This window comes from Lycium barbarum, chromosome 1 (genome assembly GCF_019175385.1).
Source record: "Lycium barbarum isolate Lr01 chromosome 1, ASM1917538v2, whole genome shotgun sequence".
In the NCBI taxonomy this organism is placed as follows: Eukaryota; Viridiplantae; Streptophyta; class Magnoliopsida; order Solanales; family Solanaceae; genus Lycium; species Lycium barbarum.
Window position 1 is genome coordinate 140164664 of NC_083337.1, and position 15828 is coordinate 140180491.

The window sequence follows — 15828 nt, forward strand, 5'->3', positions numbered from 1 at the left end:
GTTTATTGTGATGCTTCGGGAGTTGGTCTCGGATGTGTCTTAATGCAGCATGGTAAGGTTGTGGCTTATGCGTCTCGTCAACTCAAGGTTCACGAAAAGAATTATCCGACTCATGACTTAGAGTTGGCAGCTGTAATTTTTGCACTCAAGATATGGCGTCATTATTTGTATGGAGTGCACGTGGATATTTTCACAGATCATAAAAGCCTGCAGTATATCTTCAAGCAAAGGGAGCTAAATCTTAGACAGAGGAGATGGCTCGAATTGCTTAAGGATTATGATGTGGACATTCTTTATCATCCGGGGAAAGCAAATGTTGTAGCTGATGCTCTTAGTCGGCATTCCATGGGAAGTTTAGCCCATGTGGACGTGGATAAGATAGTTATGACAAAGGAAGTTCACCGTTTGGCCAATCTTGGAGTTCAACTCTTGGACTCCGAGGATGGTGGTGTGGTTGTACAGAATAGTGCTCTTTCCTCTTTAGTCGTTGAAGTCAAGGAGAAACAATTTAGTGATCTCTATTTATTGCAGCTGAAGGAGGGGATTCACAAGCATAAGACACCGGCTTTTGAACAAGGGGGAGATGATGGTACCTTGAGGTACCACGGCAGATTATGTGTCCCAGATGTAGATGGACTCAGAGAGCGAATCATGTCAGAAGCTCACAATTCCAGGTACTCCATTCACCCAGGTTCCACTAAGATGTATCATGATCTCAAGGAGATTTACTGGTGGAACGATATGAAGAAGAATATGGCAGATTTTGTAGCTAAGTGTCCGAATTGTCAGCAGGTGAAAGCCGAACACCAGAGGCCTGGTGGCTTGGCTCAGAATATTGATATTCCTGTCTGGAAATGGGAAATGATCAATATGGATTTTGTATCAGGTTTACCTCGTTCAGCTAGGAGACATGACTCTATTTGGGTGATCGTTGACCGGCTTACTAAGTCAGCACACTTTTTGCCAGTCAAGACCACATATTCAGCAGAAGATTATGCCAAGCTGTATGTTAATGAGATTGTCAGATTGCATGGGATACCAGTGTCCATTATTTCAGATCGTGGTGCTTAGTTTACAGCAAACTTTTGGAAATCTTTTCAGAAAGGATTGGGTACCAAGGTGAACCTCAGCACAACTTTTCATCCACAAACAGATGGCCAGGCAGAGCGTACTATTCAGACTCTGGAGGATATGTTGAGAGCATGTGTCTTGGACTTAAAAGGTAATTGGGATGATCACTTATCACTCATTGAGTTTTCTTATAATAACAGTTATCATGCTAGTATTGGGATGACACCATTTGAAGCTCTGTATGGGCAAAGGTGCAGATCACCAATTGGTTGGTTCGAAGTTGGTGAAGCAGAGTTGTTAGGACCAGATTTGGTTTATCAAGCTATGGAGAAAGTCAAGTTGATACAAGAGCGTTTGAAAACAGCTTAGAGTCGCCAGAAGTCTTATACAGATGTGAGACGAAGGGATTTAGAATTTTCAGTTGATGATTGGGTGTTCCTTAAAGTCTCACCCATGAAAGGTGTTATGAGGTTTGGCAAGAAAGGGAAGCTAACTCCCAGGTATATTGGGCCTTACAGAATTTTACGAAAGGTCGGTCTAGTGGCCTATGAACTTGAGTTGCCACAAGACTTGGCTGCTGTACATCCTGTGTTTCATGTGTCCATGTTAAGAAAGTGTGTAGGAGACCCATCGTTGGTTGTTCCTACTGATACTATAACAGTTCAGGATGGGTTGACTTATGAGGAGATCCCTCTAGCCATTCTTGATCGTCAAGTTCGCAAGTTGAGAACTAAGGAAGTAGCCTCAGTAAAGGTCTTGTGGAGGAGCCAGAAGGTTGAAGAGGCCACATGGGAAGCCGAAAAGGACATGAAATCCAGATATCCGCACTTGTTTGAAGAGCGGGCAGATAGACTTCAAGGTAAATACCTTTAGTTTTCATGTCATGTCCCTTATGTATTCATGCCGCACGTCTCACGTTCAAGTTCATGTATTCACTATTCATGTCTCATGTTTGGGCACTGATGTTTCATAAAACTACGTCATGTCAGTTTCCATGTCCCATGTCATGTTATGTCTTAAGTTCCACGCTCATGTCAGCTATCCAATGCCCATGTTCATGCCTCAGTATTCAAGTTTCCGTGTAAACATGTCATGCTTCCTTTACATTCATGTAGTCAAGCCATGTCCAGCTATATTCTTAACCATTACCCATCATTCGAGGACGAATGATCCCAAGGGGGAGATATTATAACACCCCGCATCTGGAACTGAGTTTATTCTCATATCATTAGAGTTCTAGTGGAAACACTGAAGGTTTGAGCGTTTGCGAAAATGGTTGATAGGCCTATTTCGGGCAGCGATAACTCCTTGATCCGTTTAGAATCTGGAAGAACTTCCTTGATGAAAGTTGTAGCCCTATTAAATATCTTTCCAACGGTATATTATGGAGATTAAACGGACATAAGTGCAAAGAGTTATGCCCATTTGACTGGAGCCTGTTCGCTGGAAAATTCGTCTGCGTTACGGTGACGTTACGGACCGTAACTCGTGTTACGGGCCGTAACAGTGAGCCGTAACACAGAGAAAATTTCCAGAACCTCACTGGAAATTTCCTCCAAGATACGGTCCGTCCTTCGTGTTACGGACCGTAACAGTGGACCGTAACACGGGGAAAATTTCCAGAACCTTACTGGAAATTTTCACCAAGGTACGACACCAAGTTACGGTCCGTCCTTTGTGTTACGGGACCGTAACATGGGGCGTATCTTGGTCCGCAATTACGTTTCGGGTCACCTGACTTCGGGAGGCCATAACCCTATCATAACTTGGGAATTTGGGAAAACTCAAAGAACGAAAGTTGTAGATAATTGAAATACCTTTCCAACCATAGGTCGTGGGTTCATAGGTGACATCGGGATAAGGAGATATGGACGTTTTAAGACAGAAAGTCCAACCCGTTTTCAAGTCGGGTCAAACCCATTTCCCCTTAGTATATAAGGGAAATGTTAACCCTAGCAGCCCCCAATTCCCACAAATTTCAGATTTTTAGAGAGAGAAAGTGAGAGAGAGGAGAACTAGAGAGAGAAAGTAGAGAATCAACCAAATTTAAGGCCCTGAATCCCGAAGCTCGTGAAGGATAAAGTGTAGTAGAAGCTGTTGCCGTCATTTTAAGCTAAAGATCGGACTTGGGGGTGTTGATTTCGTGGTGACTACCCAAAAAGGTAATGTTTCTACTCCCTAATCATTATAGTTGTGAATTGATGAATTCTTGGGAGAATAATAATTGGGTTTGATGAAGAGAATTATATGAACTATGCTAGAGTTGTTGGATTGTTGACTTGGGATTGTTGTATTCATATGGGGGATGAAGAATGATGTTAATTACATCTAATTAAGATTGTAGAATTTGCTAGAAGTAATAGAATGGGGATTGGGTGAAGAAAACCCCATTAATGAGAGTTATAGAGCTTCATGCCCACTAAGTGTTTGATAAAATGCTTAGATGAACGAAACATGGATATTGTTGCTAATATAGAATCCCTATGACTTGTATTGCTATAGATTGAAGTTGAAGGGATTGAAGAACATTGTGATACGCTCAAAAGCGGGAAGTTAAGGTATGTAGAACTTCCATCAACATGTGGGAATCTTTACGTTCTTCCCCATGATCCGTTTCGTAAAATCTATGAAGTTCAAATCCTAGGGCATTAAACCCAACATATTGGTAGCCCGTAATTATGGATGTATGTACATGAATTCCGTATCTATGTTAGTTATTGTATTTCCTAATCTTCCATTACGGATATTGGGGATCCTAGCCTAATCCATGAATCATGAATTCTTCCTCATGTGTTCTCATTATGTTCATATGAAATTGTATGATTTTATCTTACAAATCACCAGCATGTTTTCAAGTCAAATACAAATTTTCAAGTCAAATACAAATATATGATTATGAACTATTGTATTCCTCATTATCAAATACATGTTTACAAGCTATTCCATGAAAACATGTTTACAAGTTATTTCGTGAAATCATGATTTCAAGACAAGTACAAGTTAATTCAAGAAAATCATGGGCTTCTTAGCCAACTATATTATGTTAAATGTTTTTGGGAGTTGCACAAATTACCGAGAAGGCTCAGATAGCCTGAAACTATGTAGCCACCATAGGACAAGGATCGCTCCGCCTAGTTAGGACGATACCTTAATTTCACACTGAATGGTTCCATCAGGTACGTTACTACCTTATACCCTGGCAAGGTATAGGGGCTCTGCTGGTCCGGCGAGGTACTAGACTCCACGTATTCACGTGGTGATATTATGTGTCGGTTTATGAAATGCTCTCCCTACTTATCATGTTTTACTCATGTCATATATATATATGTACTCATGCTCATGCTCATGTTCCTGTCCAAGTTTTCAGTTTCAGTCCTTATCATGTTATCTCATGTTCCATGTTGTTCTTCCGGTTGCTTTACATACCAGTACATTCAATGTGCTGACGTCCCCTATTATTTTCCGGGGGCCTGTATTTCACGATGCAGGTACGGATTTACAGGACGACGCTTCTGATCATTAGGATTTGTACGTACCAGCGTATTGGTGAGCCCCATCTCATTCGGGGTTTAGACATTGTATTTCTTTAATTAATTATGCATCTAAAGGTATGCTGGGGGCCATGTCCCAGCAAGTATGTTTTCCAGTCAGACTCATGATAGAGGTTTCATAGACTAGACAAGTCAGTTATGTCATGTCAGACATTTGGAGTTGTATAGCCATTTTGGCTCACTCATGTTTAAACAAGTATTTTATTAAGTATTATGACCTACCATGTTTTATATAGGCTCATCATGCATTCACGTTATATTTCCGCTCATGTATGTATCATGATGATTCAGCAAGTCATGTGGTTCGCTCGGTCACATGCAGTCAGGCACCGAGTGCCGTGTTACGTCCAGGCCATGGTTCGGGGCGTGACACTTCTCTCCACATTAAAATAAGGTTCTTGAGAGTTCTTAAAAGGTTCCTTAATACTATAAACCTTTCCATATCATCAAGAGAGAAGATCAACATCAAAACCCAAAAGAGAAGGTGATTGTTCTTGCTTCTCTTCAAAGTTGTGATAAACTTGGTCTTGAAAGGAGTTGGGGAAGGTGAAGTTCTTCTATAATAAGGTATTATCTTCCAATTATTTATATGATTGAGTTTACATAAAGGTTTAGTAACTCTTGGAAAGGAAAAGAATTAAAGTGGAGAAGTTATAAAGTGTTGAAGTGAAAAAGATGACTATGAGATGAACTTGAAAAAGGGATTTTGGATAGATTTGAGATTGAATGGAATGTAAATTCTTGAATATGGTATTGTGAACGTTATTATTGTTGTTTGGGAGTTGATTTGTAATTTGGTGGAAGTTGACAAAATAGGGGAAATGCTGCCCAAATTTCGTTAGCTCGTTAATTACACTAGTTTGAACTTAAAAGTGTCTTTGAGACCTAACCTTAGTACGAATCCTCTTGAATGTAGATTTTGCCGAATTTGGAGGAGGACGTTAAGTAATTAAGAAGACGAAAAGGTATATAAGGCTAACTCTTCTTTCTAAAGGCATGATTTTCTCGTCGTGAATTCATCTATGATGTTCATAATGTCCTACTTCCTAGAGAATGTTAGAAGCTCATGACTACCAAGATTCTTAAGATATTATTGATAAAAGCTCTTCATAATGATGATGATAATGATGATAATGACTATAGCAATTCCAAAATAGAAATCGGGGGCTTACCGACTTAATGTCACCCCAATAGAGTTAAAATGTTCCTTTTGGATACTCATGTATGTCATATGTGTAATAGCTATTTTATGATACCGAGCTTATATATCCGGGTATGCTATCTATCGAGCGCGCACCATTGCAGTTGGGTACGGACAACACCAAGCCTTGTTATGGCCGGGTATGGGTGACACCGAACCTACATGGTCGGCTATGGTATCATTGTATGTATATGTATATGGATGGAATGTTTTCTTTAGTGAAAGGTTAGGCAAGCATGATGAATGTCTCAAGAGGTATAAATGGTCCTTCTATCTTATGTTATTCTTCATGCTTTTATCATGTTACTATTCATCCCTTACATACTCAGTACATTGTTCCTACTGACGTCTTTTTGTTGTGGACGCTGTGTTCATGCCCATAGGTAGACAGGGAGACAGACCAGACCTTTAGGCTGCTTTGTCAGTGATTGCATAGCAGTGCTCCTTTTGATCTAGAGCTGTATGAGTTGGTATTATTCTTTTGTGTACATATATGGGCATGGCGGGGTCCTGTCCCATCTTTATGATATTACATACTCTTCGTAGAGGCTCGTAGACAGATGTACATAGCTAGATATCCCATAGTTTTGTTGGCTCATATTTTGTATATCATTTTGATAGCCTTGTCGGCTTGTGTATATATGGGCATAGTTAGTGATGTTTATATAAAGGTGCCTACATCCGATGAAATTTGTGTCATTTAGTTCATGGTAATTATGAGATAGCCATGTGGCTCACCTAGATGTGATTATGAAAATATGTTAAGAAGTAGTCGGTAGGTTAGCTACGGGTGCCCGTCATGGCCCTCCGGTTGGGTCGTGACAATAATACTCAACATCAAGCCGACCCTACACTTAAGCTCAAACATGCTCCTCAGCTTTAACTTCGGATACTCAGACTTCCCCTAATCTGCGAAATAAAAACAAAATAAAACGTGAGACTATAAAAATAAAAATCTAAAACTATTACACATTCTGTTGCCTCCCAATAAGTGCCTTAGTTAACGTCGCGTCACGACGTGAATCAACTTTTTCCTCCACCTCAAACTTATGAATTGTATCCCCAGTTTTTCTTTAAGCTTTCGGCTATGATTCAGGGGTGGTGGCGTAAAAATAAAGTAACCAAGCAATAGGTGTCGCATCTTGCACTTCTTGGCCCTTAAGTGAGGAGTGTCCTTTTGTCTTTTTGGTGTTGAAAATTTTAGGATATAAGGCTTTTGTTCCTCATCTATACACCTCTTCATCGGTGTGGAGGGTTCGGTTTCCATATCACCAACCAAACACAATGTAAAAAAATGTTTAGAATGAGGACCAACACGCCTCAACTCTAAAACTACATTATTTTTTACATCCTCAATAATGTATACTCCCTCAACCTCAGCATCATCAACATATTCTGGTATAATGGTTGGAATTTCTCTTTCTGCTCCAAATCTTGACTACTATCCTCGACAATTGGTAATTGGGCATTAGACGCCTCAATCTTTTTAGTTAATTGAGCATGCAGGTCATGGATATCTGAGCCACATTGGTCTATCCCTTGTCTTAACTCAGTCCTGCCTTCTATCAGTTGTATCGCCATGTCCGTAAGACTATTACGGAGAAACCCATGAAATTTCATTTATTTAGCTTGTTCCGTTATCCAAGATTGGCTCACTATATTAGCTTCTTCAAAGCTATCTCCTTGCAAGAACTTGCTATTTTCTTCTGTTTGATGTTCGTCTTGGGTAGTGGCTAAGCCTGTAACTTGCAGATCATTACAAGTTTCAACCTCGGCCTACATCTCTCTGAGTTTGGCACTAATCCTCTCTATGGCTTTCCTTAATTCTGCGGCCTTTTCATTTATTAATCCGTTGTGCTCCGCCATTTGTTTTATCATATTGCTAACCCGAGCAAGACTTTCCGCATCCTCCACTTCATTACTCCTGTTAACATCACAAACAATAAGAAAATCGTAATAGGGGCTCGGGGATGGGGAATAAGAGAAAAGATCAACAAAATAGGAACAACCAATATTCGATCAATTTTTATTCCAAGATGTCATGTCAAGAAAGAAAAGCAAAATGTTAAACTAAGAATAAAAATAAAAACAAATAAATAACTTGAATAGACAAAAAAAAAAAGTCTAATCTAGATAAACAGTTAATTTCTAAGTCCCCGTAAACGGCGCCAAAAACTTGTTGCTCCCAAACACACACACAAGTATACGCAACCGTACAAGTAATATAGGATTGAAGTCCAGATATCGTACCCACAGGGACTTGTGATTAACTATTTACTAAATTAAACTAATATAATTATCTAAACGATAAATAGAATCCAAAATTAATTTATAACTAACTAAAAATAAAAGAAAACAAATAATGAACTTAAACCAAGAAAGATCGAATTTTTATCGGAGAAGAGATAGATCTAGGTCTATGACCACTAACAATCCAGTTGAGTCTTCCAATTGTTATACCTATTTTATTTCCTGGGTTACTAGTTGATGGGTTAATTATTGCCTTATGAGTATCTTCCGAGTTGCTCACAAGCCTGTAGATGTTACTCTAACGCCTATATTCCTATGTCATCAGAAAATAACAAGAACACATTTATAGCTCTGTATTCAACTAATAAGGCTAAAGGGTATATTCCTATCCTCATTAGCGAAACGATTATTAGAACAAACTCTATTTATTCTTATTATGCATGTAAATTCCCTATTCCCAGTTCAATTCACACGCCACAGATAGTGTCTAACTATTGGCCAGATAATCAAACAATTAGCACAAGAATAAATAAGCAACTCAAAGATGAAAGTTCAATAAATATAAACGATAATCAAACGTCAACTTTTATGTTTGAGCCAAAATCCTAGAACTAAAGAGTTTAGCTCTACATAGACATAGAGGAAAAATAATAAATCATCTGAATAAAAACGTAAAAACGAGTACTATAGAGAAGAGAATGTAAAACTCTGTAACTACGGCCTCCACGGCGGCTCCAAGCTCTCTATCTCTAGGTCCGAAGTTCTATAAAAACCCTGTCTTATGAACTATTTATATGAGTAGAAAAAAGCCCAAACAAAATAATCGAGTCCAAAACGAATTGGGATATAATTTGGGCAATTCGCAGTAATGCCCTTATTTTGGGGTGGTCTTTAATTTTTGCCCATCAAATGAAAGTATTTAACTTTTGCCGTTCACCTAAAACCTTAGGGTTCCGGGTTCGAACCCATGCTCAGGTGAAAATTTTAAAAAAATTAGCTAAGCAGAGGTTGCCTACAAACTCTGCCCCATCAGACATAATTTGCCTGCAAATCTCTGCCCCATCGGGCATAGTTTGCCTGCAAAACTCTACCCTAAGGCAGAATTTGCAGGCAAATTAAGTCTGATAGGGCAGAGTTTGCTTGCAAACTATGCCTTAAGGTAGAATTTTGCAGGCAAACTCTACCTTAAGTTAGAGTTTTGGGGAAAATTTTTGCCTTAAGGAGGAATTTTGCCTTGCGAATCCAATCTTCTGCCTTGCGAATCCAATCCTCTGCCTTGCAAAATTCTTTTTTTTTTTTATTAGTTTTTTACTAAGCTGGAGTTCGAACCCAGAACCTCAGGGTATTAGGCGAAGGACAAAAGTTAAAGACCATCAGTTTGAGAGGCAAAAATTAAAGACCACCCTAAAAAAAAAAAATACTCCCTCCGTTCCAAAAAGATTGTCTTCCTTTCCTTTGTAGTCTGTCCCAAAAAGATTGACACCTTTCTATATTTAGAAACAATTTAACTTTATGAGATGATTTACAGCCACACAAATATCTAAGGCTTGTTTTGGACCATATATTTCAAAAGTCTTCTTTTATTTCTTAAACTTTGTGTCAAGTCAAACTAAAATAATCTTTTTAGGACGGAGGGAGTATAACTTTAGTCCGAAAATCCGCTGTATCGCGTGGAAGTTTGATGTCTAACGTCGGTTGCTGGCCGCCTGGCAGGTAAGTTGTAATTGTTTCCTTTGCCTAGTTTTCAATTCTTCCTTTCCTTTTCTATTTAATGTCAATCATTACACAATAAGGTGCCCATAATTAACCCATTATGATGTCTGCTTCTCCTCTTTTTTTTTTTTTTTTAAATTCAATTTTGCTCCAAATCTCTTTAATTGTGTATCGTTTTATTCCTACATAATAAAAATATAATATTAGCTTAAATCACTATAATTAATACTCAAATGACGATTAAAGTACTAAAATGTAAGACAAACAATGGGTAAATAGATGCATATTTGGCCGAACATCAGTAACCCATATGAGTTTTTTATTTAGTTGGGTCGGGTTTAAATGAAGGGGTTTAAAAATGAAATCGGGTTATTTTGGGAATTTCTGTTAAGATGGGGGTATATTTGAAAACTTTAATGACGGGAGGGGTGTTTTTAACCTAAATTTATTATGGAGGATATTTTTAGCCTTTTTTTCCAAAGTGGAGAGGTATTTTTGACTCTTTTCCCCAAGTTTATTTGCTTCCCTATAATAGTGTCGAATATGAAAATAATCAAGGTCCGGCTAATATCCTTTACATATAACTAAGTCCTAGCCTATCATGGACACAAGGACGTATAAGCATGACAAAGGCCTCATAAGTTGTAGGTGCATAATAAAAAGACGAAAAATAATACTTAAAAATTAGTATAAAAATTGCCTATATATGGAAAGACCCAAGAAATAAATATTGATGTTTATGTATTAAATAAAATACGAATTTCTTGATTTAAAAGAGAAGCAACAAGTCGCCCTACCAAATAGAGTAGTATTTCCCAAGTAAAAGTCATCTCGCCTTAAGTTACCTTCTCATATTAATTCATATTAACCTTTAATAGGAGATAATAATGACAAATTGCAAAAATATATTAGTATCAGAATTGAAACCAAGCTAATCACTTTGATTTCACGAAATCAAAGAATTACTCCCCCTGTCTCAATTTAAGTGTCTTAGTTTGACTAAGCACGGAGTTTAAAAAATAAAGAGAGATTTTTGAATCTTGTGGTTATAAAGTTGTCATGTAAAATGTTTGAATTGTCAACTTACTAAATATAGAAATAGCTACTTTTTGGAACAGACCAAAAAGGAAAGTAAGACACATAATTGGACTGAGGGAGTAGCAAACAATAACGTACCCAGTGAAATTTCACAAATGGGTTCTTGTAAAATCAAGGAATTAGCTATATCAGTAGTATAAACTTGCACCAATAGCATGTGGTTGTAGCTTCGTGTCTTAGTTTCAGCAGAAACAAAGGACCTTTTGATGTCCCAAAAAAGGATTAATATCTATATATTATATATAACAAAAGAAAACCTTGTACTCCAAGACAAAAACCCCTCAACAGAAACAAGATCCATTCTTCTATAAATAGGCAATAGAATGTGGGAGTAACAATCCATCACAAGAGAAAAAGAGGAGATTAATTAGAAAAAAGAAGAAATATATAGTACTAATAGAGATGGCAAAAAGCAAAGTGTTGATAGTGGGAGGGACAGGGTACCTTGGGAAGAGAATGGTGAAAGCTAGTTTAGCAAATGGACACGACACCTACATTTTGCAACGTCCAGAAATAGGAGTTGATATTGAGAAAGTTGAAATTCTTATTTCTTTTAAGATGCAAGGTGCTCACCTTCTAACTGCTTCTTTTAACGATCATCAGAGCCTCGTCGACGCTGTTAAACTCGTCGACGTTGTCATCTGTGCCATCTCAGGCGTCCATATTCGTAGCCATCATATCTTGGTTCAGCTTAAGCTTGTGGATGCCATCAAAGAAGCAGGAAATATCAAGGTAACTAATGAAGAGTTTAATTTTCTCATCCACATTTTGCCAATACAACAATAAACAGCATGCTACATATGCCTCTGACTAATACGCTTCATTAATCTCATGCAATCCTCACTATTCATGTCCGTCCATTTAGCTTGTTTATATTCCACCTGTTTCAATTTATTTGTCTAGTTGTGACTTGATACAGAGTTTAAGAAAGTAAAGAAGACTTTTTAATATTGTGGCTGTAATTAACTAAAGATATGTAGAATATATCAAAATGCCCTTTAATCTTATGGTGTTAAACATGTCATGTGAAAAGTTGAAATTAAAGAGTTGACACAAAAAAAAAAAAAAAGAGACATTCTTTCTGAAATGGACTAAAAAGGAAAGTAAAACAAGCACCAAACTATCGGAAAAGGGACAATTTTATCCTCCGTTTGCAAATGGTCCCAAATGTGCCTCCGTCGTTAATAAAAAGGATCATCACTACCTTAAGAACTACTTAACAGATCTCCACGTCATTTTTTGACCAATTCTAAACTTATTTAACTGTGGACATGGACTGTCAATGTGGAATAAAATACACCACCTATTTCTTATAACCTTTGATGCTATCTCAAGCAAAGTTATAAAATGTACAGAGATTTTTGCCATCTGAGTTTGGAACGGATCCAGCAAGAATGGAAAATGCAATGGAGCCAGGTAGAGTGACATTTGATGATAAAATGGTGGTGAGAAAAGCCATTGAAGAAGCTGGCATTCCTTTCACTTATGTCTCTGCTAATTGCTTTGCTGGTTACTTTCTTGGTGGCCTTTGTCAAATTGGTCATATCCTTCCTTCAAGAGACTCTGTTGTCTTGCTCGGAGATGGCAACCAGAAAGGTAATTCTCCTGAGTTTTAAGTTATATATATATATATATACCGTCAGAACAAAGGATTCCTTACAATATCAGGTTAACCAAGGATATTTACATGTGAGTCTTCATAAATTGTGAAATTTGCATTGTTGAAAATAAGACAGGTTACCTTCTACACTTCAAGGTGATCTGCTGATGTAAAAACGATATGTATGATAACTTAAACACAATTGTCTCTTACCATTTTCTCATTATCAGATGAACTTGATCATGTAAATATGGAAATTCTTTCTAGTTTTATTGGAACCGAGTCACTGACGAATATCTTTTCTCGGTTAGCATCTTAGTAGTCTTCAAAAGTGTTTTGCATTTTCATGAGTGTATGTAATTAAACGAAGATTGTCAACGGAAAAAAATAACAGCGTTACATCATTAAGAGTTTGAGTAACGACACTTGGAAAGTGAAGTTTGAATAGACAGAGGGGACACAATTTTGATGAGTTGAGTTACTTCATAGCTATATCGATAGAAAGTAGCGGCTGCACAAATTTTAGTTTGTGTTATGTATAAGAGAACTTGTCCCTCAGTGGTTGCGCAAGTGTTTTCAAAGGAGTTAATTAAATGGTCGTCTTAAGCTACTTCATCCGTTGCCTTAAAGTTTTGGGTTGAATGTTTAGATTCTTTCACAATTTGTGTAAGTTCTTTTATTTTGATTTGTTTCCTAATGGTTAGTTACAATAATTCTAAGAAAAAAGAAAAACAAGTTGCTTAGCTAGTCTTTTATGTCTTTACTCTTATTATTTGGTCTTGTGCATTTCGTAACTCTTTTTGTTTTGGTTTTGCAGCAATTTACGTGGCCGAAGATGAGATAGCAACATATACCATAAAGACCATAGATGATCCAAGGACACTCAATAAAACACTTTACCTTAGGCCTCCAAAAAACATACTTTCTCAAAGAGAGGTTGTTCAAATATGGGAAAAGCTAATTGGCAAAGAGCTTAAAAAATCAACTCTTTCCAAAGAAGAATTTTTGGCTCCCATGAAGGGTAAGAAACATTTTATCTAAGAACTCATATATTGGACTCCCTTTTCGCCGATCAATTTGATGACATTTCTCATTTATCAAGAATCAATTTAACGAACTATCGAAACTAAATCAGACTTTTTTTTTTTGGGTTACATAAAAAACAGAGCTTGAATATGCAGAACAAGTTGGATTGTGTCACTATTATCACGTTTGCTATGAAGGATGCCTTGCTAATTTTGAAATAGGAGAAGGAGGAGAAGAGGCTTCCAAACTCTATCCAGAGGTTAACTACACTACGGTCGAAGACTACATGAAACGTTACGTCTAAGGTCTAGCTCTAATAACATCTTTCGGTCTTGTAATTATTGGCTTTGGCTTTGTAATAAACTTATCTCTGATTATTCGTTAATAGTTGTATATATGTGGCATGATGTGCTACCATTGCTTATATGGTATCAATGATGTTACCTTCTTCTCTAGTCTTTTCCCTAAACTCTAAAGTTCCGTGAACATGTGTGTATTATCTTTTATAAATAAATGATTATAATCCCGTCGGGTACATCCGATAAAATTGGAACGATACAAAAAAATAATAAAGGGAAAAGGTTCAATATTATCCTTTGCTATACTATCAGTCCATAGATGCCACTAATGTTGTACGATTAGTTCATGTATGCCCCTAATGTTATAAAAGTGACTCAAATTTGCCCCTTCCTCCCTTAACCTCGTCTATTTTAGCCACATGACATGTCAACTCACCACACCAACCCTTCTTCTTCCACCACCACCCGAAGTCACTAACACATTCACCATATGTACCATCACCACTAATCGGCCCATTTAAAATTGTTCAAGGGAAAAATTGACTCATTTGCCCTTGTTTTAGAGTAATTGTTGGTAGGAGGATATTTTAGAGCTATTTGGCTAGTCGGAGAATATTTTTGAGGTAATTAATTAACTAACGGCGAGGACATATTTTAGCCAAAAACGTAAAGTTCAGGGACACTTTTGACCCTTTTACCTTTTTGAAATTACACTTAACTCTTTAATTTTGCATCTTCGTGACATTTACTTAAATCTATTTATTATTAATGAAAAATAAATCAAAACATAACTGATTTTCCCTCCCTAAAGTTATGCTCTCTTGATTATCTTGTTTAAGACATTCATTTAGGAAAATAAAAACGAAAGGGAAGTTAATCCCTGAACGAATAGTAAAACACACGAAAAGAATAGTGTAGAAGGTTTTAAAAAAATAGGAAACAGACGTTTAAACCAAATTAAAAGAGGAATAGGGTAACGCGAATATAGGTTTCGTGTAAACAGACGTTTAAACCAAATTAAAAGAGGAATAGGGTAACGCGAATATAGGTTTCGTGTACAAGATAAAAAATACATACTCCTATAAAAAACTATGCACGCACGCATCACTCACTCACAGGAATATCCAATATAATGTTCTTTACAATGGCAAAATTATTGTGGAAGAGAGGCAGAGTTCTTGGCAAAGGTGGTGTTAGTGTTGTCTCATTAGCTTCTACTTCCAATGCATAATTTGGTGGTGTTAATCTCCCGTCTCTGATTGCCATAAATCTTGCATGCACACTGCTTCTCAATCCTATCAAGAAGAATGCGAATTCCTCTGCATATTGAAAGACTCTCCTTGTTTGTTGTTTCCGAGCTAATCTCACGTTTGAAGATGGCATCATTATTTACAACTTAATGCTCGAGTATGCATCCGGTGGAGGCCTTGCCGATCGTCTCCAGAACTACTATTCAGGTGAAGTACTGCCTGAGTTTGAAGTAGGGAAACACACAAAGAATGTTCTTTTAGGGCTCAGTCTCATTCACGGAAAAGGAATCGTTCATTGTGACATCGAGCCCGGCAATATTCTTCTTGTGGGCACCGATGAAACTGCCAAGATTGCTGATTCAGGCTCACTGTGACATTGGAACACGGAATTGATGAGAAACAGGGACTGATCAAGGGAACGGAAAGTTATATGGCACCTGAATCCGTGCTTAACAGCTATTTCGGGCCACATGTTGATATTTGGGCTCTTGGTTGCACTGTTTACGAATTACTCACAGGGACACTGCTGTGGGAATCAGATTCAGGGAGCGAAGATTAATTTGTTGTATAGTAAAAGAACTACGTGTGGGCTTGATCCCTTTTTAGGATTTGTTTGGGGGTACATAGGCAGCCTGTGACCGAGATGATCTCGGGTGCAGCCCCTTTTAGTTTAATAAAAAAACTGTACACCTGATCAAGACTTTTTGTATGTGTTTTGTGGCCATTGATGGGTGGCATCAGTTTTTCAATACATGCCATAGTAAATTGG

General features: G+C 37.5%; 1 protein-coding gene and 1 pseudogene across 1 annotated transcript; both read left to right on the top strand.

Moving 5' to 3' along the window:
• The first annotated feature begins 11237 nt into the window (after positions 1-11237).
• LOC132608820 (bifunctional pinoresinol-lariciresinol reductase 2-like) lies at positions 11238-13959 on the top strand. Its single transcript, XM_060322605.1, has 4 exons — positions 11238-11616; positions 12240-12480; positions 13302-13505; positions 13651-13959. The coding sequence occupies exons 1-4, from the start codon at positions 11287-11289 to the stop codon at positions 13812-13814; spliced, it is 939 nt and encodes a 312-aa protein (XP_060178588.1). The 5' UTR covers positions 11238-11286; the 3' UTR covers positions 13815-13959.
• Positions 13960-14953: 994 nt separating this feature from the next.
• On the top strand, positions 14954-15828 carry LOC132608883 (mitogen-activated protein kinase kinase kinase 20-like; annotated as a pseudogene).